Source organism: Dufourea novaeangliae, unplaced genomic scaffold (assembly GCF_001272555.1).
Source record: "Dufourea novaeangliae isolate 0120121106 unplaced genomic scaffold, ASM127255v1 scaffold96, whole genome shotgun sequence".
Classification (NCBI taxonomy): domain Eukaryota; kingdom Metazoa; phylum Arthropoda; class Insecta; order Hymenoptera; family Halictidae; genus Dufourea; species Dufourea novaeangliae.
In genome coordinates this window covers 904070-926592 of record NW_015373974.1, presented here as the reverse complement: position 1 = coordinate 926592, position 22523 = coordinate 904070, and the positions used below count along the sequence as shown (strand labels likewise).

General features: G+C 40.9%; 2 protein-coding genes across 5 annotated transcripts; one reads left to right on the top strand and one right to left on the bottom strand.

The window, feature by feature from the left end:
- Positions 1-21: 21 nt before the first annotated feature.
- On the bottom strand, positions 22-4932 carry LOC107187005 (peregrin). The gene is made up of 8 exons (XM_015574994.1): positions 4595-4932; positions 4010-4292; positions 3105-3948; positions 2726-3025; positions 2465-2639; positions 1964-2382; positions 1007-1381; positions 22-382 (listed from the first exon to the last, which is right to left on the bottom strand). Exons 1-8 carry the CDS (start codon positions 4715-4717, stop codon positions 202-204), a joined length of 2700 nt encoding a protein of 899 aa, XP_015430480.1. The 5' UTR covers positions 4718-4932; the 3' UTR covers positions 22-201.
- A 1580-nt stretch (positions 4933-6512) lies between these two features.
- On the top strand, positions 6513-20024 carry LOC107186986 (AN1-type zinc finger protein 5). Of its 4 annotated transcripts, none has more exons than XM_015574969.1 (5): positions 6513-6910; positions 16022-16299; positions 17688-18157; positions 18596-18767; positions 19114-20024. In XM_015574969.1, exons 3-5 carry the CDS (start codon positions 17873-17875, stop codon positions 19260-19262), a joined length of 606 nt encoding a protein of 201 aa, XP_015430455.1. In that variant the 5' UTR covers positions 6513-6910; positions 16022-16299; positions 17688-17872; the 3' UTR covers positions 19263-20024. The 4 variants fall into 4 exon arrangements, with proteins under 4 accessions (XP_015430455.1, XP_015430454.1, XP_015430457.1 ...); XM_015574971.1 differs by lacking the exon at positions 6513-6910 and adding an exon at positions 15666-15800; XM_015574968.1 differs by lacking the exon at positions 16022-16299.
- The last annotated feature ends 2499 nt before the right edge of the window (positions 20025-22523 follow it).

The window sequence follows — 22523 nt, the reverse complement described above, 5'->3', positions numbered from 1 at the left end:
ATTTTTTATAAACAATATGGTTTATTTTAAATCAGTCATTATTTTAAAAACATTATAAATAGAATTTTGGAAAAGTGTGACTCGACTACAAGTCCATAAGTTACAATCATTGCGTTAAAACCACTTTTTACATACTTACAAAAACGTTGTCCTAACTTAGTTATAAGTTGACATATGCACTATTTAGAACGTGTTAAAAGATTAACTAGTTGAACCAGCGTTCAATGTTGTATTGTGAGTTTGCTTGCGGTAATGGAGCGCTTCCTGGTAAGCCTTCTTCACTGCTTTTCTGTCTGCGGGCTTTCGAGATTCGATTAGTTTCGCCTCGTCCAATTCTTGTGATACTCCAAGTTTCTCTAACTTTTCGCCTGGTAGCCATTGCCTGTAACAGGACACGCAACTTTATGTACACCGATGAATTTTTTGGCATCGTGTGAGCCTCATTGAACCATTCAACTTTGTCCTTAGGACATTTTACGTATGCTTAAAAACATCACAGATATTTGAGGTGCAAACGTTAGGTGACTCACCTTGTATAGCTGCCTCAGAGATATAGCGTTAGCCATAAACCTGACCGACCCTAAATTTTATATGTTTCGGTAGCCTAATCCTGTCACTAGATACCCTTGAGTTTTAAAAACTGTGCTCGACCATCGTTCAGGGGCTTGAGACGTTAATTTAGGATCGGTTTTTCAATTAATTTTAATTAAAACAAGTTCTTATAGCGTACTAATTTCAGACATAAAATACTTCTGGCCCTTTCATTCTTGACCCTGAGTGCTGTGGGATACAATGGGCCCCAGATGATCAAGTACTAATGGTTTAAAAGTCAGCCACGTTTATGGCTAACGCTATATCTTTGAAGCAGCTATACGTTCTTCAGTTTTATTTTCGAATCTAGCCGGGAACTGATGACGGAAAGAACAGACTAGCAAGGTCTTATTGCCAGTGGTATGTATAAAATAAAAAAGAGACCGTAATTGCATTCTGTGGGAATGAAAATTACCATGTTCGTTTCGTATCGAAGAAAAGAACGAGAAATACTGGTTCCTTGTAATTGACAGCGAGCGCCAATACGTCATCGGGCGGAGCAGGGATCGGCACACCTTTGTGCACGGTACCCCTGGGCGTGTTCGGGTCTATTATCAATGCCGGATACCATGGGTAACCGCGACACTTTGCCCACACCAGCTGCAGAGCTTCTAGACCGTTGCTGGCCGGCGGCGTTTGCTTGGTCTCGATTTCTTTCTTCGCCTCGTCGGCCTCTTGTCTTTGTTTCTCCTCGTCTAAATCAGGAGTGGTGGATCGACTGGTGGAGCAACTGCTGCAACTCGACGACTGACTTTCACCTTCTCCCACATCGCTGTCCATTGTGCCGCTCCTGGAACGGCCAATGACGCGTGTGTGACAAGAGTGCGAATAATAATTGTCCCCTTATAAGTAGACGATTGTCTATTCAACGCCATTTACAGGAAATTCTAACATCTGTGGGGTAACACTGTTTTCTACAATGTTTAAAAAAAAAAACAGATACAGTGATTCCTCGATGAATACAAGACGAGCAGGCGTTATCCCCACCATTGGGAGAATCCCCCTGTGGATCAATTAAAATAGAGCAGACAGAACTAAGCAGAGGCTCAGCAAAAAGTAAATTTACGAGGGCCTGAAAACTTTTCTGAAACATCGAGACCTTACTGTAGATAAATTATGTATGTACCGTTGCTTAAAGCGGATGTTTATGCAAATATCGACTTTTGTCGACTAATTTGTAAAGATTGGAACGCAATAGAAATTTGATAGCTCTATTAAGGCTTCTAGGTGAGTCGGGAAAAAATCAAAACCTCGGTAAACTTTAGAAAAACTTGAACTGTACTGAATTTTAGATAATCGTGTGTGCGATAAATGCATAAAATCCGCAGTCATCAGTGTTACCGACGGTTAAAGAATAGCAACAGATGTTCACCTGTACACTTTGAAGCTATCACTCTGCTTCTTCCTGTCGTCCTCCATAACGAACATCTGATTGCTCCTGCTGGCGCGAGCCCTGGCCTTGCGAGTGAATAAAACCGCGGTTCGCCTGTTCACGCCTCCACCTCCGACTTCTTTCTCGCCGTGCTGCGATTCCGCCTCGCCGCGGCTTCTATTCGTACGATCCCGTTTCCGCGATTTCGATCCAGTCTGCTCGGACTCGCTGACCGGATCAAGGTCGGGATAATCCTTGCGGGCCTGATCTATCAGAAGACTGCCCTGCTCTTTCATTTTGATTCCAGCTCGGTAAAACATGGTGTCCTTACGATTATATGCCAGGCAATTATTCACCATCAAGTTGAAGTCCGCTTCGAAAGCACCGATCGTGTCGTACTCCTGCCTTTCTATTTTGACCTTTTGTAAGTAAAAGGAAATTGTGTATACTTCGATTCTTACAAATTATATCAATAATTGACTTTCACGTGGGAGCGATTACCTGCATGGTAGAAAGATCCATGGGATGCGTTACGATCTCCAAATAATCTGGAACCTCCTTGGTGTTCACCGGCTGCCCGAAAACATCGTTCACATCCTTCGCCTTGATCGCATCCAGCAATGTGCGCAGGATACTTTCCAGTGGACGCAGTTCGAACCACAGACACTTCTCTTTCCTGCAGAATTTAAATCAGCCCTTGAACTTTCAAGTATTTTATCCGAATGTCTCTCTAGATTGACCTATTTTGTACATTAGCCTTACACTTTGAACAATTCCTTTTTCAGCTTCTCCCGTTTGCGGACCAACTCGCAGAGCAGTCGAGCACGCTCCAGATCCTGGCGCAGACACTGCCAATATTTCAATTGACGATACAATTCACCGCGCAGCTCGCTGTCCGGTGGCGGTGAGGAATGGTCCCCGAGGGTCGGAGCTCTGGACTGCGGATGGGAACTCTGGAGCCTTCTGAGAAGCGGAACGCCATTTCTGTACTGCCGTTTCAGGGTCCAGTACGCGATAAGACGCTGTATCAGCTGGCTCTTCTTGGGCAAGCCCTCGGCTAAACTGATAAATATTACAAGTATTATTTATAATACCACGTACAGAGTGATAAGACTGAAAAAGTGTAACTATCGATGGCTACCAAGCAATTTCCTTAATACGTTCCGGCGGTATTGTCGGAATAGAAATGACAGGCGCGGAGGAGCTCTTTTTATTCGCGATCGCTCTTCTTCTGGCATCGGCGGGATTGGTGGAGGGCTGGTAATCCGGTGGCGTGTGTGCCTCGCAGTAGGCCGTTTTCTGAACTAACATCGGCTCCCCGTTCGCAGGCTGCACCGTCCTCATACGCATGCAAAGGCCAGCTTGTTGCGCACACGTCACGTGAAACGCAGCGTAACAGTTGCTCTTGTGACACTGGATGCAAGCACCTGATCCTCTGCGTTTACACACGCAGCAGGTGAGGCGCCACCGTGCTGCTGGAATACTTTCTATACTGTCTATAGGCTCGAGGAATACCGTATTGGCGAATCGAACCTCTGGTATCCACAACGCGCACACAACATGGGCCCACGTGGCTGGACGATCGGTTTGTTTGAAGGCACCGCCTCTGTTTGGGCATAAAACACAATCGACAGCTCGCGAAGGACTCTGCAAGCACCTCCTGCACAACCATTGCCCCTCGGGAATGTACGGTACACCGTAACAATCTTGATGAACTGCCAAATTGCACATATCGCAGAATAATATGGCGTTGCTGTTCTGACACTCTCCGTCCATGCAGATGCAACAGACTGCATCCTCATCGGCTGCCACTCCACCACCGCCATTGGTCTGCTGTTGAAAGTACGACTCCTTCTCTAATCTGTCCATCAATAATTCAAACGTGTCGGGCTCCAAAGGTGGACTGAGTCCCGATGCTAATCGTCTCTCGTTGACTATAGACAACCAGGCAGTGTCCTCCTCGTCCAAATCGTATTCCACTTCACCTGCAACAGTTGTAGCAACAATCAAATTATCGTTTCAGCCTAAGAAAAATATTTTGCGTACCATCGAGCTCTTCTCCGCTGCGTTCCATAAATCTGATGTACGAATTGGGAAGTGCTTCAGCCTCTCCTAGTTGTTGTTCATATCCATCCAGTTCCTTGACCATCGCGACAGGCAGACTATTCAGGACATTCTTGTCATCCTTGTCCTTTTCAGATGGAACTGTGTGACCTTTGTGCACCATGTTTTTCTCGTCGAATCCATTCTCTTCTAAAGAAATGATAGGTACAGAGTCTGTGATTCCGATTTTGAATGTCTTGTTTGGGTCTTCTCCGATTGGATTTACCTGAAAGTAAACACAATATCTGTACGACTTCGGAAATAACTTTCTTTTTTATTCTACTGTTTAAAACAACTGTTGCAGTGCTACAGACAACTGGGTTTGTGCGCAATCATTTTGCATGGCTCTCTAAATTAATTTGATGTGGACACTATGCAATTAACATTTTTCCCATATGATTCTTTATAAATAGTGGGAGATAGCACTTCATTATTGACACTAGTATTAGCTAACGATGGTAGCGTCGGTGTGAACAGGACATTAAAAAATAAATTTTAAATCAATAATTATAAGACAGAAGTTTGTACCAGAACAAATTTCGATATTTCCTGCGTGTTCAACGGTTCTGCATTTGTGGGACTGGTACTATCGTTGTTAATACCACCCACTCTGTTTCTACCCTTCTTTTTATTCGATTGCGGGGTGTTCATCGTTTCTCATTAATATTGTTTTCATAAACAACTGGCGAGACGTGGTTATATCACTTTCACTTTATTCTTCCAGTATTCCTTACACATGTTCCGCATCCTCAAAACATGTTGAATTCACTTTCGCGTCGAATATCAACGTCGACGGACCAACCAGCCTGGTCATTTTCTTTTGAATTTCCTTGCTGGAAAATTCTGCAGCAATGCCACAACGAACGCGGAAAATGAACGCTTGCGAACGTTCAAACGAATCAGTTAACCAATTTGAGCGGCAAACGTAACGTGCACTGATATATTAGTAGAGTGAAGAGCTACTTCCACTGTCTGCCAAGGGATCAAGTTTTCAATGGGTAATGCATCAGAAATGTCATAGTTTAAATTATTACATAAAATACAAGCATTTTAGATAAATATATTTACTATAAAAATGAACAAACTATAAAGACATTATATACACTGTTCGAAAAATGGTAATAGACAGACCGCAAAATCATGGAAATCAACCCTTATACAACATAACTTGTATTCAGATTCGGAAGAAATGTGTCAGTTCATTTCTGTAATTAATAGACTACGGATCTTTTTGTAAATTTACATTTGAAAGTGTAAGTTATAACACAAAATTCTATATCAGAGATAGAAAAATATGATGCAGTTTTATATACAGAAATAATCATTTAGGTTAATATACAATTTTTTCATATATTTGCATTCAGTGGAATGTGTACATAAATGATGTTCTTTGTTACATTTTTAAATTAGTATGTATAATATTATGAAATACGGCACCACCTGCAGCAAAACATCCAAGCTGGTAATTAATTTTTCAAGTACATAGTAATTATTATTTTATTGTTTCAATTGCAATGAATCAAGGAAATTGAGCAACTTAAAAATCTCTTCTGTTTGTTCTATACTCTGTGATTGAAGTCTCCTGAGTCATATAATTAAATAACAATTGCTAATTACGTTTTTTAATTAATATTAAATTTTTAAATAACAGGATCACCGAAATGACATTTTGGCGCCATTTACCGGCGTACAGTGAAACTAATTGGCTATTAGCTTGGACGGTCTGCCATCGATGGCGCCACGAAAATTCAGCCGCGTTTACATTACATATCATAAAATCAAATATTAATTAGAAACACTTCAACCAATTATTGTAGAAGCATAATATTGATTCAGGTGGACATCGTAGATAATCTAACGCGATTAGAAAAATTTTCCAATACCGTAATTCGCATGAGTTTTCTGTATCACTAAAAGTTCTCTCTATGCCATTAAACATGACGACAGAAGGGGGAGCTCGTATTTCGGCTGATGACTCGTGGTTGCATAGTGAGTTGGATAATTACTTCGCACCGTGAGGTAAGAAGTATCAAATAAATTATTTTTTTCAATTAAACATACGGTTTTGGAACATACGCACTGATACAAGTTGAATTCCTTTTATTATATATGTTCGATACAATGATTCCGTAATGGAATAGTGCTAGACCGAAAGTTAAAAAACGAAACACAGTTTTCATGTAACGAAGAATCTATTTATTTAGTTCGACGTACAATTTTTTCATACATAGGTTTATAATTAACAAAAGCAAGCTTACAACGAACAAAATTCGATTGAATCGTGTAAACAAGAAACAATTGCAGTTGGTTACAGTTTATTGCGTCATTCGGCGATAATTTTCAAGAATTTTCCCGCCGGCCCGTTCCATTGGACAGTGGCGCCGACTAACGGTTAAGGATCGCACACACGAGAACCGAACCTAACACGACTCCCGTCCGAGGCTTGTCGACCCTGGTTCCGAGTGCTTACCGCGCGGAGTGGGGGAGGGTAAGAGATCTAACTTTACACCAGTCATCGGCAGTATTTGTTCCCGTGCCCGCAGCTTTGGTCGTCCGTCGTCTCGTAATCGAAAGTTTTTTTTTTGTTCGATCAAGTGCGAGAAGGGACTCTGTACAAGTTCCGTAAAATAACAACCGACGTTCCCTCCCCCGTGTACGTGTTTGATTAGTGAAGAGTGCGCGGGCCGCGGTTAACGATCAACCCGTGAAAATCGTGCTGAATTTGCGAAACGAGGGTCCCGATGCTCCGCTAAGAATTATGTCGGATACTGGCGCAGGATTACGATCGGTCACACGTCAAGTCAGCTGACATATTGCGCCCTGCTACACCGCAACAGCTCTTGGGTAAGTGTCGCAATCGGTCTGCTGCCTGCTCCCCGATCCCGCGACTATTTTTATCGGGGAAATAACCCATGAAATTCGCGGACAATGTGTGTGTGTGTGCGTGTGCGTCTAAACGGTTGGGATATCCGATTATATGAAACGGGCATGCTCGTGAAAAACTCGTCTCGGGGATCCTCCGTGCTGCTGCTTCATTGTCCCGTTTCCCCCCTCGACTTCGCCTTCGACGATTCCCTTCTCTCTTACGGGTCCTCTCTATCGATAAAAAAGATGTCCGCGCGCGAGACGTGGAATTGCGCTCGTTATTATATGCGGGACGGGTAGGGGGGCAGGGACAAAGGGAAACACACAAACGAGAGACGCAATTTCTGGCCAAGTGCGTACATTCTCAAGGATGGAATCCATGTCCCTGGGTGTATGTGTCTCTTCTGTCCCGTTTCTTCGTGCTCTTGTGACTGCCTGCCCCTGCGTGCGTGAGAGTGCGTGTGTCCGTCCCCGTGCCGCAACGACGGCAGCGCCGATATACGATTCGAGTGCAAATGCACACTTACGCGTTTTATCCTCCCTCTTTCCCCCTCCTGCCCGCGGTTTTTCGTCGTCTACCCCCTTCCTTGCACCCGCATCCGCACTCCGGGTCCCCGAAGGGGACTGCTGGGCGATGTGTCACGCACCGATTTTAATGAAACCTTCGTGGAAAAAGGTGTAGTGTACAGATGGATTTTTAAGGAATGTACAGCCTGAGGGGTAGGAACCACAAATACTCAATCTATATCCACCAGTATCGCCTAATGTTTATTTCATTCTGTGGGGATCTTTGGGATATAACGATATGGCGTAGGGAGAACGTCGTGGCTTCAGAAGATGGTGTCTGGTGGGGTTAGATACACCGTTTGAGGGAAGTTTTTATTTGGGAATGATTTGTCGCATAGTTTATTCTGTATGGTTTATGTCACATCACATGAAGAATGAGGACAGATGAGAACAGTTGATCGTGGTGGAAGTTTGTAGTGCGTAGAGTTTTAGAGCAATTTGTCGCAATACCTTATTATGTATTATTTATGTCATATTGTATAAACAATGGGGACAGATGAGAACAGCTGATCTTGGTGGAAGTTTGTAGTGTGAATTCTGGAAAAACAGGTGGTAAGAGATTACTAGATAAAGTGTATATCTCAGAAGAAATGGTTCTTTTAAGATCATGTGAAATTATGGGCCTTGTGATTCATTGTCGAATGAATGCAAGTGCGATGAGAGGGAAAATGAAAATATATAGGGATAAGGAGAAGTTCTGTGTTAGATATTTTGTTATATGCAAAGAAAGGTGGCTAAGGGAACCTAGTTATGATGATACAAGATGCTAAAAGAAAGAACTCGAATCGTTAAGTAATCATTGTGACTATAGACACAGGAAAGTCAAAGAAGATAGGGTCAGAGACTCTAGGTATGGAGAAACAAAAAATGTGAGGAATTTCTAGAAACAATTAGTATAATCATGAAACTAGTTAAATGTGAAAGAACTAGTATGGGAGTTAAGAAAAATCAGACAGTTAAATGAAACATGCAAGGAAAATAGAAAAGAAGCCAGGTGAATGTTTTAAAAGATCTCTGCAAGACAAAACATACATTGTTTCATTTAATACCCTTTTATAAGAATGAATTTTCACTACTTTTGCTTTCTCTATTAACAAAACACCGTTTTTGGAAGAAGAAAAAGCTTTCATTCAAAAGTTACCATATCAGCTGATTTTACTGTTTCTACAACTCTGCCAAATTCGATTTTTATTGCAAAATATCTCCTAAACTATTAAGTATTTACATCCCTAGACCTGTGTATGCCTTAGAATCTACCTGTTTACTGATTTTGTACAAAGTTTCATCAAAATCGGTGCGCAACAAGTCATGCAGTCCTTTGTTAAATGCCCTGTCTAGCGATTGGAGTTTACGGAATGTCCGAGTATATGTTTCGAGGAACTAAAATTATATTTTTTTTTTCTTATCAGTGATTTTTATAGTTTCCAATACTTCTATTTAGTATAAACACAAGGACACTTGGAGGTAACAATATAACGAGATAGTAAGGAACGTAACAATACAAAGATAAGGTTAGGTTTGGTCGTTAACAAAGGGTATCGTGACTACAGAGAAATCATCTTATCCAGTGCCGTTTCCTCCCTCTGACAATTGAATCATCGTAAGAAAATCTTGATACAATCGTAAAATCGGAAATGTATCAGAACTTTTGCAGCCGACCCAAAGTTCTCCGTTTCAAACAAAGTCTGCGAAGATTTTTGAAATGTCGAGGACGATCGTTGACCCGCGTTCGAGCCTCTGTTTATGTTTCCGCCGGGGGTATACCGTATCTCGTTGTACGGGTTACCTTCAAAACCTATAGTGTGGCGAATCTTCATGGAAAAGTCCATTTCGCCTTAAGTGTATTAAAGTAATTTACAGCATCCCTTAACTTGGAAAATGCAATAAAGCGAAGATTTTATTTTAATTTTAAAAAAGTAAATTTAGGCAAGCTTAATAAAGTGAAGCTTTTACTAAATTTCGTTACTATTTGTGTGTTACTACTAACGTAGTAAAGCTTCTAGGCGCGAAATTCAAAGTTTCATCCACTTTTAATTTTTCAATATTCATGTCTGTAATTGTGATTTTTTACAAGCTTCTGCCAGTCTAATCATTACCGTTAAGGGTTCGAGGGTGCGAGTAATGTCCCTTCGGAAAAAATTTTCCGAACATTCCGTCAACTTTGCCGTTGGCTTCATCAGGGGTCAAATGACACACTGATACTGGCCACCATGTCCTGTGGTTTAGTACAGTCTACTCTGCTTATGCTCCTACGGTCCACTAGCCACACCGAGAGAGCAGACTTGAGTCAGCCGAACTGCCTTTCGATTCACCTTGCGAAACATTCCAACTCCAATTAATCGAAAATGTTCTGGTTGACGTATCGTAAATTGGTTTACCCGGATTTGGATCGACTAGAATTTATCACTAGACCCCCCTCTGGTCCCTAAAGTCGCTCGAACAACGACGACGACGCACAGGGGCCCGTTGCTTCTGTTGTGCTCGCGCGCGCGTTTGCTCAGTTCGGTGCAGCCTCTCTCGGAAGGTGGAGAGGCGCGCTCTCGTAACTCTGCCGATGATGTCTGGTGCGCGACAGATCAGTCGTTTTCGTGGGCGGTTTGTTATCGACGGAATCGTAAAAAATCGATACATGGGATCAATACATCGGACGGATCGAACCCGCCAAGGCAGGTGGAGGCTTCGCGTGTATAGTCGATTTGGTTTTCGTGTATACGGTTGGTTCGTTAATGAGAGGTGCGACTATCGATATTTCGATATATCGATAATGTCGTTAAGATATCGTTAAGGCGAATAGGACGATTGAGGTAGACTGCAACGCGTTAATTGTAATCAAAATCATTCAAAATCTGTTTATTTTTATTTGAACTTATTACCAAAATACATACGCTCATATGGTGTCCGTAATAAGTTCCAATAAATATAAGTAAATTTCAAATGATTTCGTTACAATTTAATGCCTTACATTCTATCTCAGTTGCTTCTATTCGCCTTAACGATATCTTAAGGGTATTATCGATATAGCGACAATTTATCGATAGTCGATAGTCGCACCTCTAGTTCTGACTCTTATGTGCGTGTACGCGCGTGTTCCAAAGCTCTCGCGCGCACTCCGCGATAGAAACGATTAGTAGGTTGACGCGGTTGTGTTGTGTGTCCGCCAACCGTGTATAGTAGATTAGAACCCCGAGCGAGGGGCCACACCTCGCTTTCTTCCGCTGGCCAGTAAAATGGCTGCATATACATATACAATTACCAGCAGCGGAGAATAACTCTGATATCGTGTGACGAGCTTTCGGGGAATTTCAGCGTCGGTAGTCGGTAGCTGTATACGTGTATACATATGCCAGGGTTGCAACCCGCGTTCCTTGCGTCAAAAGGGATATTTATTTTTGGGGGGTGTGTGGTGATCTTTATGATTTCATTTTTAACGCCAATAACATTGAACTCGTTTTCGATATAAAAATAGGAAGATGTACTTTTTTTTCTAAAATGAGGAAATAACCCTCATCTTCGTCCCTCGTGTGTTGTCAATTTGACACATTTTTCTCCTAAAAAATGACGTTATTCTAAAGAATTTGCAAACTTATCTCTTTGTTGTATTAATTTTTCACCACTGTGTGTTCAATTAGAAAAATGAGGGTTAACCTCAAAAATCACAAAACAATATACTCCGTTTGATTGAACTACTAGGATCGCAGGTTTAACAGTGTTTTTTTATGTTTGTAATTTAATACATTATCTACGTAATTAGCCTGTGACACACTAGGGATTTGCATAAATATTCCGCGGGTCGAGTTGTCGTTCTTCTTCCTTCGTGGTTGTCGCACGAAGTTCCATGCAAAAGGAACTTAGTCATCGAAGTAAGGACGATGATGCTCTGCTGCTCTGACAATGAGTCGGGTCTTATCGTCTCGAGAACGGACGTGATTTAAAATCGGGAACTCATGGTACGTACGTCATACACACGCCGTAGATACAATGTATCCCCTACCACGTGTCGCACAGGCCGCTTGAACCGCTACCGCGGGTATCTAAAAATTACTCGAAGCTTGAAGAATATAAGGGAAGCCGTGTACAACAACGTGCGCGCGTTTCAACGATTGGTCTTTATTATCCCGAGATTCGTATCTCCCACAGGCAACTTCGCAATTTCGACCGTTAGACTTTGCGAAGGTTGCACGCGCGCTTATACCCGCGATACCGGGACACCGTTGTGAAACCTGAGCCAACGAGGTAAACAAAATCAATCAGTAGACGATTTTTCTTTTATACAGTGAGCAACAAAATAGGTGATTGAGGCAATTTACTATCTACAAGGAGATATTAAATAGTATGTTTCTTGAAATTAATTAGTATCAATCTTACTTCGATTTTAAGGTTATAAAAATGTTTTTAGTGCCAACATTGCTCTATACTCGATAGAATTCATCGTCTACAAAAGCATATTACAATACACCTGTCTCAAAATTATCAGTTTAAAAATTACTTCGATTTTAAGGTTATAAAAATATTCTTGTTCCCCACATTGCTATGTAATCTATATATAAAATTCACAGTCTACAAAAGAATATTAAAATACTTATATCTAAAAAATTATCAGTTTAAATGTAACTTCAATTCTAAGGTTATAAAAATATTCCTGTTGCCCACTGTGTACCATTTGTATGTATTTGGACCATGTCACTCATTGATTTGCAAATTCTACGAATATATGGATACACTGAAACGGTTTTAAACTGTCTTTCGGTCGCCGCCCAGGAAGTCTCATTGTTCCCGAGGTTCGACTTTGTTGAAAAAAAAAAGGTCACAACCACACACGTTTCCCTGATTCCAAACAAAAGCTTCTCGCGCGCCGCAACCAAACGGAAAGTGCGCGCACGTCATTGTTGTCCACACGCGGAATGAGTCAAACGTAAACGATCGCGGGCAAGAATCGCGTGTGTGGGGTGGCGGGAGGGGATGGAATATACGCGACGTTTTCGTTTTCAGTAAGGTTAGAACGCGCTATAAACTCCACTGTTGCCCCGTTGTCTACGGCGATGCTGATTGAACCAGTTCTAGTTACTTTCCGTTAGGGAATATCCGTAGACCTCGTCGGGGAGTGGGGGGGGGGAGTGTCACTTAACCTCTTACTTTTAATCGAGCGACGTCCATCTGCGCACGATGATGCTGCCCATTGTTGAAAGTAGGGATGTTCGATTCCGATTCGATTCTTTTACTTGAACATCAATTTTTTGAATCGATTCTCTGCTATTCAATATTTGCGAGAATCGAGAAGCGATTGTGGGCATAGCCACAGGCGAACGAAGGTGGAGACTCTATAACAAAAACTAGTAAGTTTTCCAAAATTTTTTTATAAATTTCTGAATAGTACACCATATTTATGATCAATTTTCGTTTTAGCTTCGAGATCGTTGGTGTTCATATGCAATTCAATAGGAAATAAATACTTTATTTTTACAATCAAATGTTCCTAAAATGTTTTACTTGATCATATTTAATCATACGTATATGTATACATATCCTTCTTATATCAGATCCATGAATGCAAAGCAATTGAATATAATGATGCTATTAAGAATTAATCTAATATGTAATTTATCATGATTTTTTAATCGATTTTTAAAAAATCGATTCTTTGTATTAGATTTTTAAGGGAATCGATTCTCCATGATTCGATTCAGAATCGTTTTGCAAATCGATTCTTTGAAGAGAATCGAACATCCCTAGTTGCAAGTCACATGTATCGACGATGAATTATTATTTCGACAGTATTCTCGTTTCATTGAGAACAGCACTTTACACATTCACGGTTTGGTTATAAATAGCAATCCATAGAGTTTCTTTAGTCTGTCACGGACAATTACGCGTCGAAGTCCTCTTGGTCGTTCAGAAGTGTGTATTTTCGAGCGGGATAATTGGCGGGATTGAATTTTTGAATGTCGTGCGTGCCACGTGACTGCGAGATTCGAGAGTGACAGCGACACGGAACGAACAGAGAGATTAGGTGACTCGAGAACATTCGAAAACACGTTTGTCAGATATTTTTTTTATCGTATTGCTTACGGAAATGAAAATTTTTTTGGGTCACGCGTGCGTATCTAGCTTAATCGTGAATAATGTTTAACAGTTGATAACCCTGGCTCTCTCTCTCGCCTGGATACTTTGATGACTTGGATCGATCGCACTTCTCGTCGATCACGTGTTGTGTGTGGGTATATTCTGATTAAATCTAGAAATTTGAATTTATTATTTTAGTTTTGGAAATTGTAACGTTGAAAATGGTCACTATGACGAAAGTTGAAATTACGTCATTTCATTGGGGCTTTTATATGAGGTTCCAAATGCCAATTTGTTTAATTTTTTTTACTGTACAGAGCTTCGAAATTCAAATTTATGTTCAGAATTCTTGCAGTTCCTGTAATCTTGAAATATCGTTACGCAATTAAGAACACGACTCATTTATATTATGTATATTAACGACGAACAATTCTTACGTCACGTGGTCGGCACTGTTAATTTTGATACATGGCTGGCTATCGATTAGATGTTTATTGCACGATTGCAATTCAACAGACGACTAATATTAGAGCTCAAGAGCATTCGTAATTGTAAGTCAATGGCGAGTTAATTTCACTCATCTTCTTTGTACCTATCCGTCTGTTCGTCGCACCGTGACAGAAAAAAAAGTGGTTCTTTATTAGATCTCGCCATTTTTTTTCCCAATTACCAAATTAACATGGTTTTTTTGTTCAGTGTCTCAGAAAATAAAAATTATTATTAATATTATTAAAAATATAAACATTCAATGTCTGATAAATTAAAAATTAGTTATTTATGAATGGGGTCAAAATAGACCCGCGGCATTTGAGGGTTAATGTGTCATTGACATAACGTGCGCGTCATTGGAATGTCGTTATCGTCTGTCGGTAAGTTTAACGATCCCCCACGATAATCGATTGAAAAAGGAAAGTACATTCGACAAAAATATCGATATCTCGATGATGTGCGCAACGGGAAACCAAAATGAATCAACGACCGGATGATCCCCCCCCCCCGCCCCGCAGCTCAAGAGAATTTGATTTGATTCTCGATTATTGGCGCGCGACGTCACGCGGGTCGGAACAGAGCTAACAGATTTAAATTCCCGTTCATTTCATTCTTTGGCCCTTTCACTGGCCGCGGGATTTCACCGAATCACGAACGCGCTATGGAGAACGTAATTAATTACTAGATTCCAGACGTATTATGCGAATCCTCGTTTTCATGAAGTTTTAAAAAAATAATTTTCTTTCACTGTATGAGAGATACGCCACATTGAGAATAAAGTATAAATATCTTACTGTTTCTTGTTACAGTTTTCATTTTATTGATTATCACACGTTTCTATGTATCATACACGCATGAACATTTCGCCAGTCTATTAATTTCTCGTTAGTTGGAAACTATCCCTAATGGCATCCGCGATAAAAGATCTCCGCTTATTGTTCAATAATTTCAGGGTAAAGTTCTTGGACGGTGAAAGTGAAAACACGCGTTAAGACTTGTTAGAAACGATAACTTGTGGGGAGGAGAGGGGGAGAGACACGCGAATTTCTTTGGCGCGCGTTGGTATCGGATAAAAAGCGAAAAGGAACGTCTAAACACACACAACAAAGAAAGTAGAGCCTTTTCCTCCTGTGTATCCTTTCATTTCGGTCGGTCGGCATACATCAAACGGTATGTAGTTTCGGTTTTATTGTGTTACATCGTGGGTAACGCTCGCCGCGCCATCTGGTGGCACGTTCGTGACATACAGGTTGGTTCCACTGCAAATAGAAAACTTCTAAATTTACTCTCGCGAATAATAAGTGGACGATCTCATTCGAAATCACGAATTAAATCTCCGATACGCTATATGAATTTATTTCACTAAAAAGAAAAACTTCATCGAACCATGAAACCTTATACCAAGTTTCCATTAGTTTTTCTTTCCCGTCGATTCTTACATTTCATAAAAGCATCGTGAAACCCGCGGAGTGCGCGCGCTACTTGAATTTTCCGTCACAGTACCGAGCATTTAAATTACAAAGATGCGTGTATATATTTCACCGAGCCTGTGTGACCTAACCTCCCACTCGCGGTATGTTGCAGTAGTCGGTTGTGCGTCCGCCCGAAGGCTCCGTGTGCACGTTCTCATACGAGAGTCTCGCCATCATGAAAACATTCGGCCGTCGTCGTCATCGTCGTCGCCGTCGCCGTCGTCGTCGTCGTCGACGTTATCGTTGTTTCTCCTCCGTCCTTGCAGGTTCCTCGGATTGAAGTAATATCGAGCGCTCGAGCGCGAAGTTGCACATACACACAAAGAAAGAGTGAGAGAGACAGAGACAGATCGAGAGTGTGAGCAAGCGTGACAGAACTAGAGAGAGAGAGAGAGAGAGAGAGAGAGAGAGAGAGAGAGAGAGAGAGAGAGAGAACGGAGCGCGAGTGCACGAGAGAGTGAAACAGAGAAAGGGAGAGCTATTTGGTAACGTTTCGTTTTAGCTTGCTGCGACGAGCATCGGGAGACAAAGCGAACGCGCGCATTCACACACAGTTGGGGCCAGCGAATTGCGCTCTGAGATTTACCGAACAAAACCACACAGCTTCGGAAGGCGAGAGAGAGAGAAAGAGAGCTCCACCGAGCGACGTCTGTTGGCTATCGATGGCACGTCCTCGTCTAACGTCGCGATAAGGATACGCACGGGGAACCCACTTAAATGCCTCGAACCAATTCTTACTCCATGTTGTGCGTTGGTTGCGACACGACTGCGTGTTGGAAAGTGAGTAATATCACGTTTCCCGATCACGCCTCTTCCATTCGGTTTTTATTGCGTTGGAATGGAGAAAATCGGTGATCGGTCGTCGTGACGTCGTTTTGTCGCGCGAGCTGAAAATCGCCCCGAACCTCCCCCTCCCCTCCCCAACCCCGTCTGTCGAGTTTCGTTTCTCTGTGGCTCCGTCTCCCCCCCCACTCCTTTTTTTTCTTTTGGTTACCCCCATCCACTGTTTTTTTCCTCGTTCCCGATTCCCTAGTTTTATTTGCCCTTGGAAGAGGGACTCCTCGAACACCACTCTTCCCGACCAGCGCGCACGAGGGGAACGGCCCTCTCGACGATATCGTTGTTCCGCCGCTGACGATCTCTAATTCGGTGTATTTGACTGTTCTATCGCGTGTGTGTTCACCAGTGAAAATTCGATATGTAATTCTCGTGTAGCATTTATCCCGTCGTCATCGTCGTTGTTTCTTGGACAGCTAAACGTTGTAGCTGTGTCCCTCGAGTTTAATGCGCTCTCTATGTGGTATCCTGGTGTTAATAATCGACGGTCAAGGGATTAACTTTTACGTGTTTCGAACGGCTAAGTGACAACTTGTGTGCTCCAAACAAAAAATAAAACAAACGTGAGCAACCACATCTTCTAAAGATACGTTTATACACAGGTGCCCCGGATTGCGGAGCAACCTATCAGAGCAACAAAAGCTTTGTTCCATGGTTCATTGTGTTCTTCTGTGCTCTCTGACAATTCTGGATTATGTTGTGGTTCTTTCGTTAATGGGTATTCAAATGGGGTTACATTGATTCGATGCCGGTTTATAAATTGACAAAGCACAAGTACTGTCTCACAATGATTCTTAGCGGAGGGATAATATAGGTTTCGTCCTGTTGCCAGTTAGTTAGAGTCAGTGATTGTGTGTTTATTTGCATTTCATTCGAGTATAGGGCAATTAGACTTTTAAACTTTCACTTAACTTGTCTAACCGTTTCTTTATTTCTGTTGTGGTTTAAATGTATGATATTCAGAGATGAGATCAGCCGTGCCTATACCCTATGACACAATGGTGCCTATAGTAATGTTTTCAATTGTGAATTATAGTTTTCGACAAGATTACTTTGCGGTACATAAGTTATATATCGATACAACTATACGGTATATTTTTTAATGTGTATGTAGGGGAAGAAGGACACAGCTGATTGGACTGTGGATTTGGGATAATACAAGAATCTTTTTACCTGTTGTGCTATTGTTTCTACATGACTGCCAAAGCTGTCAATGATGCTTCTTCTCCTTACTCATCTCATTCATAACAGATATCGTGGCTAGAGTTAATGCGTCTGTAGGTAAACATTTTTTTTCCTGTGGAATATTAACGGAAGTTTCTTTTAAATAGGTGAGTATATGGTGACACACGGTCGTAAGGAGGCAACCAGAGAGCAAGCTGTGGCAAGAGAAGCTTACTTACTCCTCGTTTAGCTGACTGCAACTGCTCGGTCCTTCTCGAGTGATTGCAAGCAAAGAAGAGGACGAGGACTCGCTTAATCTTAGAAGTTCTACTGGGATTAAACGGAAGAAAATATGGAACGAGAGTCTAATCCGATGCAAGCTCTGTGCCGCAGCGGCTGCGGATTTTATGGCTCTCCAGCCACGGATGGCCTTTGTTCCCTTTGTTATAAAGAAAATTTGAAAAAGAAGCAGCAACCTCCTGTGTCAGCTGCCACTGTAACAACATCACAGACCGTCTCTGGTAACGCTGGCACGTTGCAAGGCGGTTTTGGTAGTCCTGCAGCTACGGGAACTACGGCCCAACCTACCATTCCTACTATACCTCAACCAACGACAGATCTGCCAAACCCCAAAGAAGTAAGTATCTGTTTCAATGTTTCTGTTACTTTGAAAATAATATCAGAGAGGAACACGTTTCCATTCGGCTTGTATATGAAAAAAATGTACAGTTTTATTTGGTAATCATATACTGTACATTTGGTATGGTAAATAAATGGTATCTTTACCTTAAAAACGCTTCAATTTTAATGATTTGTATGTCTATTGGCATTATTATCTGTTCAGTTTTCTTGACATATGGGAAATACAAAGTATAACTTTAAAAATTTTATTGTACAGTCAGCCTGTACAAGCAGATATGTAATTACAGATAAAGATACTTTCACAGTTGTGTCTCGTACCACTAGATGGAACCTGTAAACTGTATTCAAAACAGAATGATGGGATTTTCATTGAAAAGTATCTCTTTGTGTCGCGGCAAGTTCAGTTATTAATGGTCGAATTTATTTCCATCAGATAAATAGGGAAGATCAGGAAAGTGAAGCAGGCATAAGCAGTGGAGCAGTAGCAGAAGGTTCAGTGAGTAGCGGGGACGCGGATGACTGCTTTGACGGCAAAGAGACTGACAAAGAATCCAAGAAGAAGAAAAATCGTTGCGCAGTATGTCGCAAAAAAGTCGGTCTGACCGGTAGGTAAATCCATAATTTTAAAATGAAGAGAACACAAGGGGGAAAAAGAGTGAGGTTAAAAATACTTTGTCATGATACTTGAAAATACAATATAGGATATTATTTTCCACTGTAGAACTCACATTGTTGTATTTCTAAATGAGAAAAAGTGAAGTTCCTTTAGTAGTTGTGCCCTGTCAATCGTGGACCAATGTGTATTTAGCAAATTTCAATGGACTTTCGTTTCACTCAGAATACCATTGGACACTCATCCTTTCCCCCCCGCCCCCCCCACCTGTGCTCTTGAAAATATGCGTTCGGTGACGTCGATCGCTTCACATGTGCAATGCATCCGATCATTTCCAGGATTCGAGTGCCGTTGTGGAGGACTGTTCTGCTCTGTGCATCGATACAGTGACAAGCACGACTGCAAGTTCGATTACAGAGAAATGGGCGCTCAAGAGATTCGGCGCAACAATCCGGTTGTTGTTGGTGAAAAAGTGCAAAAAATTTGAACTATTTAGTGCGTAGTCGTTGGGAAAATGGTTATATAACTATATAAACAAACAGAATATAAAACGGAGAAAACGAGATAAATTATCTGGCAGCTGATTGCACGTCGAGGGGCGAAGCGGGTGAATGCGAGTTTCATGTACGAAAGGGAGACAGAGAATGATAGTGACGCGGAAATATATGTGTGTTTGTGTGTGTCTACTACGCGTGTGTGTGCGCGCGCGAAAGAGCAAGGATGAAAGAGAGTGTGAGATTTGAAAAAGAGCGAGAAACCTTTTTCGTGAGCACAGAGAGAATGAAAAGAAAAATAATTGGTTTGTAACACACGGTATATACACGCGAATTTAGTAAAGAAACGAGAGAGAGAGAGAGAGAGATAGAGAGAGAGAGAGAGAGAGAGAGAGAGAGAGAGAGAGAGAGAGAGAGAGAGAGAGAGATTTTCGGAGAAACGGATTTACGAGAGAGAACGTAAAATAAGTTATATAATATAGGACAAATGAAAATTAGAGTGCGTGTAGCGAGAGTGCTTCTTCGAGAAAATAAAAAAGAAAATGAAATTGGATGCCAGTGCCATGTCAGATTGTCATCTTAACGAGAGTTTTAATCGAGAATATATTTGGTTCTAACTGCTGCCAGCTTACTACACTATTATTACCTATTATTATCTACGATTATTACGGTTTATTATTATTCTATATTATGTTTATTAATTTACTTAAACGCAAAATTCGCATACGAGAGCGAGAGTGTGAGAGAGGGAGAGAGAGAGCTTTTTTTTTTTTTTTTTTTTTTTTTTTATTAAACTAAACGAAACTCACGAATTCTCGGTGCGCGGTTAAGAAAGTACAACCGAGACGTCTCGTCGAGAGTTTGCGGTTTTTTGTCGAATTGCGCGTAAAAGGCAGAAGAAATTTTATATATATATATAATACGAATATTTCTGTTTCGTTCGTCAAATATCAAAACTTACGAAAGAAAAAAAAATAATAATAACGGGAATGTTGCTTAGGTAGTGGCTGACGTTGATGGGTGATCACAATCCTAGGTTAACGAATTAGTCTAATAATTATTAAGTATATTAGTCTATTGATTCATAAATAATGCAATGAAGTATAAGTAGTACTGTGTGTTTATGTCCAATTTCACGTGAATATAACCAGCATTATTCCTCATTAAAAAATATGTTTCAAACTATATTTGCAAATCATTATTTACGCCGTGCTCTTTACGAATCTCCGCTGAAAAAAAACAAAGAAAATGAGAAAAAGCTTACGCAAGAAATGGTGTGTGAACCTGTTTTTAGTTCTCTGATTCCCTGGTATACGGTCTCAGGGTGTAGTAGATGGACACAGACTCAATATTCGAAACTGAATGTGGAAAAACCGTTGTTTTTGTTGGTTCTTTTTTGTTTTTATTATAATATCTCGAGTTTCTTCATTTTTTCTTCCCTTGCGTGTAAAACTCGTGCGTTAGGAAAGTGTACACACACACACACACACACACACACACACACACACACGTAAGGGTGGCCCAAAAGTTATTAGACAATTTTAAAATATAATAACTTTTTAGAAATGAGCCCGCCATTGTCAAGAACAAAATTGTGGCCATTTGAAGGACATAATCTAGAAAACTAATTAAAAATAATTTCCAAGAAATATATTTATCGTTTATAAAAGCATAAATGTGAATTTTTAATACATAAAAGAGCTATTCTATTTTTAAATGAACTAGTGACTTTTGGGCCACCCTGTACATACACACACACTAAGAGAGGGAATAAATATAATTGGTGCTCTAGTGTACGCTTGTGCCACACCACGTGCAGAGAGAGAAAGAGAGAGAGAGAACGTGAGAGAGAGAAGGATACGATGAGAAACGTCTTTGAAAAAGGCCAGCCCGAGAAAAAAAAAAGTTGAATCCGAATGAGAGGCCCCTCGACGAGAGAGAAGGGGCGACTATATCGGCCCTCCATTGTTGAGAGAGCGAGAGAGAGAGTATATATGTATAAATTTATATATATATATATATATATTTCATTCATTTTCCTCGGGATAAATTTAACGCATTTCTCCGTCTCTGTTTTTTGTTTTAACCATTTTCTTCCCGTGTTGCAATATACACATATACACGTACATACATACACACACAATTTCAGTTTTCGCCCAGCGTGTCCGAAAACTCTTTTTAAGTAGGGGCTCCGTAGAGAGAAAAAGAGAGAGGGAGTGTGTGTGTGCAGTTGCTGCCGCGGTTAGGTGTTTGAGTTTTTCTTCACGAGCCGTTTTCCGTTGAGAAAGAACCGTAAGGGGGAGGTTGAGGGGTGGGGGCGGGGTGGAGGTTAGAAAGGTCTCGTGTGAAGCGTGCAACGAAAAAAAACTGCTTTGTGGTTGGTGATGTACTATATTTTTTTTCCGTTTTATTATTATTTTCTTTTTCGTTAAATGAACAAAGAGAAATTGCTTTCTTTGTTTGAAACGGGTGTGAATCATATAAGACAGTCGTCACTGTGGGTCTCGAAAATGGAGGGAGAGCGAGATGGAGAGAGTGTTAAAGGAGAGAAAGAGAGAGTGAGAGAGACGAAAAACACCGCGCCGAAAATATGAAACGTTATATATATATATATATATGTATATCGATCATTCGCCTCCCCCCCACCCCTCTTTTTTTCGAACATTGCGTGTGAAAACCGTTAGCGACAATTTAAACGAATAATGAAAACGTGTCTTTAAAAAAAGAGAAGCACATTGTATATCGAGTTACGTTATTTAGAATAAAGTAAATCGTTCTTATTTCAAGTATATATCGCCACGTTATCGACGATATGGTGTCCTCTTTGTTTTTTTTTTCTTAGTGAAATTATTATATATATATTATTGTATAATGGCCGGAGGCGAGAGAATAAGGACACGGGCCCGAAACACTCGCGTAGCCATTATACCGTGACACTTCTACGGGAAGAGAGCGATAGAAAGAGTGAGTGTGTGTGTGAAAGAGAGAGAGAGAGATAGAGAAAAAAAAACACTATGCATTAACGTTTGTGGGACAATATTAATTGTGTGTACAGAGTGAGACTTTATCAGTCGTCACGGTTTTTCAAAAAACCTTTTTGTAATAATCGTCGTACGAAAGAAATGTTATTAAATAAAAATCGTATTGTTTCAATATAACTACGAGAGAGGAGAGGAGATATTTGAACATTGTTGAACGCTTTTTACACTTACTTACGGTACACACACACACACACACACACACACACACACACA

Coding starts and splice junctions, on each gene's coding strand:
- LOC107187005 (XM_015574994.1), bottom strand. CDS start 4,717: ATGAACACCCCGCAATCGAATAAAAAGAAGGGTAGAAACAGAGTGGGT. Junction 3,026..3,104: donor CGTATTAAGGAAATTGCTTG/GTAGCCATCGAT, acceptor AATATTTATCAG/TTTAGCCGAGGGCTTGCCCA. Junction 1,382..1,963: donor GATAGCTTCAAAGTGTACAG/GTGAACATCTGT, acceptor TGGCCGTTCCAG/GAGCGGCACAATGGACAGCG.
- LOC107186986 (XM_015574968.1), top strand. CDS start 17,873: ATGGAACGAGAGTCTAATCCGATGCAAGCTCTGTGCCGCAGCGGCTGC. Junction 18,158..18,595: donor ATCTGCCAAACCCCAAAGAA/GTAAGTATCTGT, acceptor TATTTCCATCAG/ATAAATAGGGAAGATCAGGA. Junction 18,768..19,113: donor CAAAAAAGTCGGTCTGACCG/GTAGGTAAATCC, acceptor GATCATTTCCAG/GATTCGAGTGCCGTTGTGGA.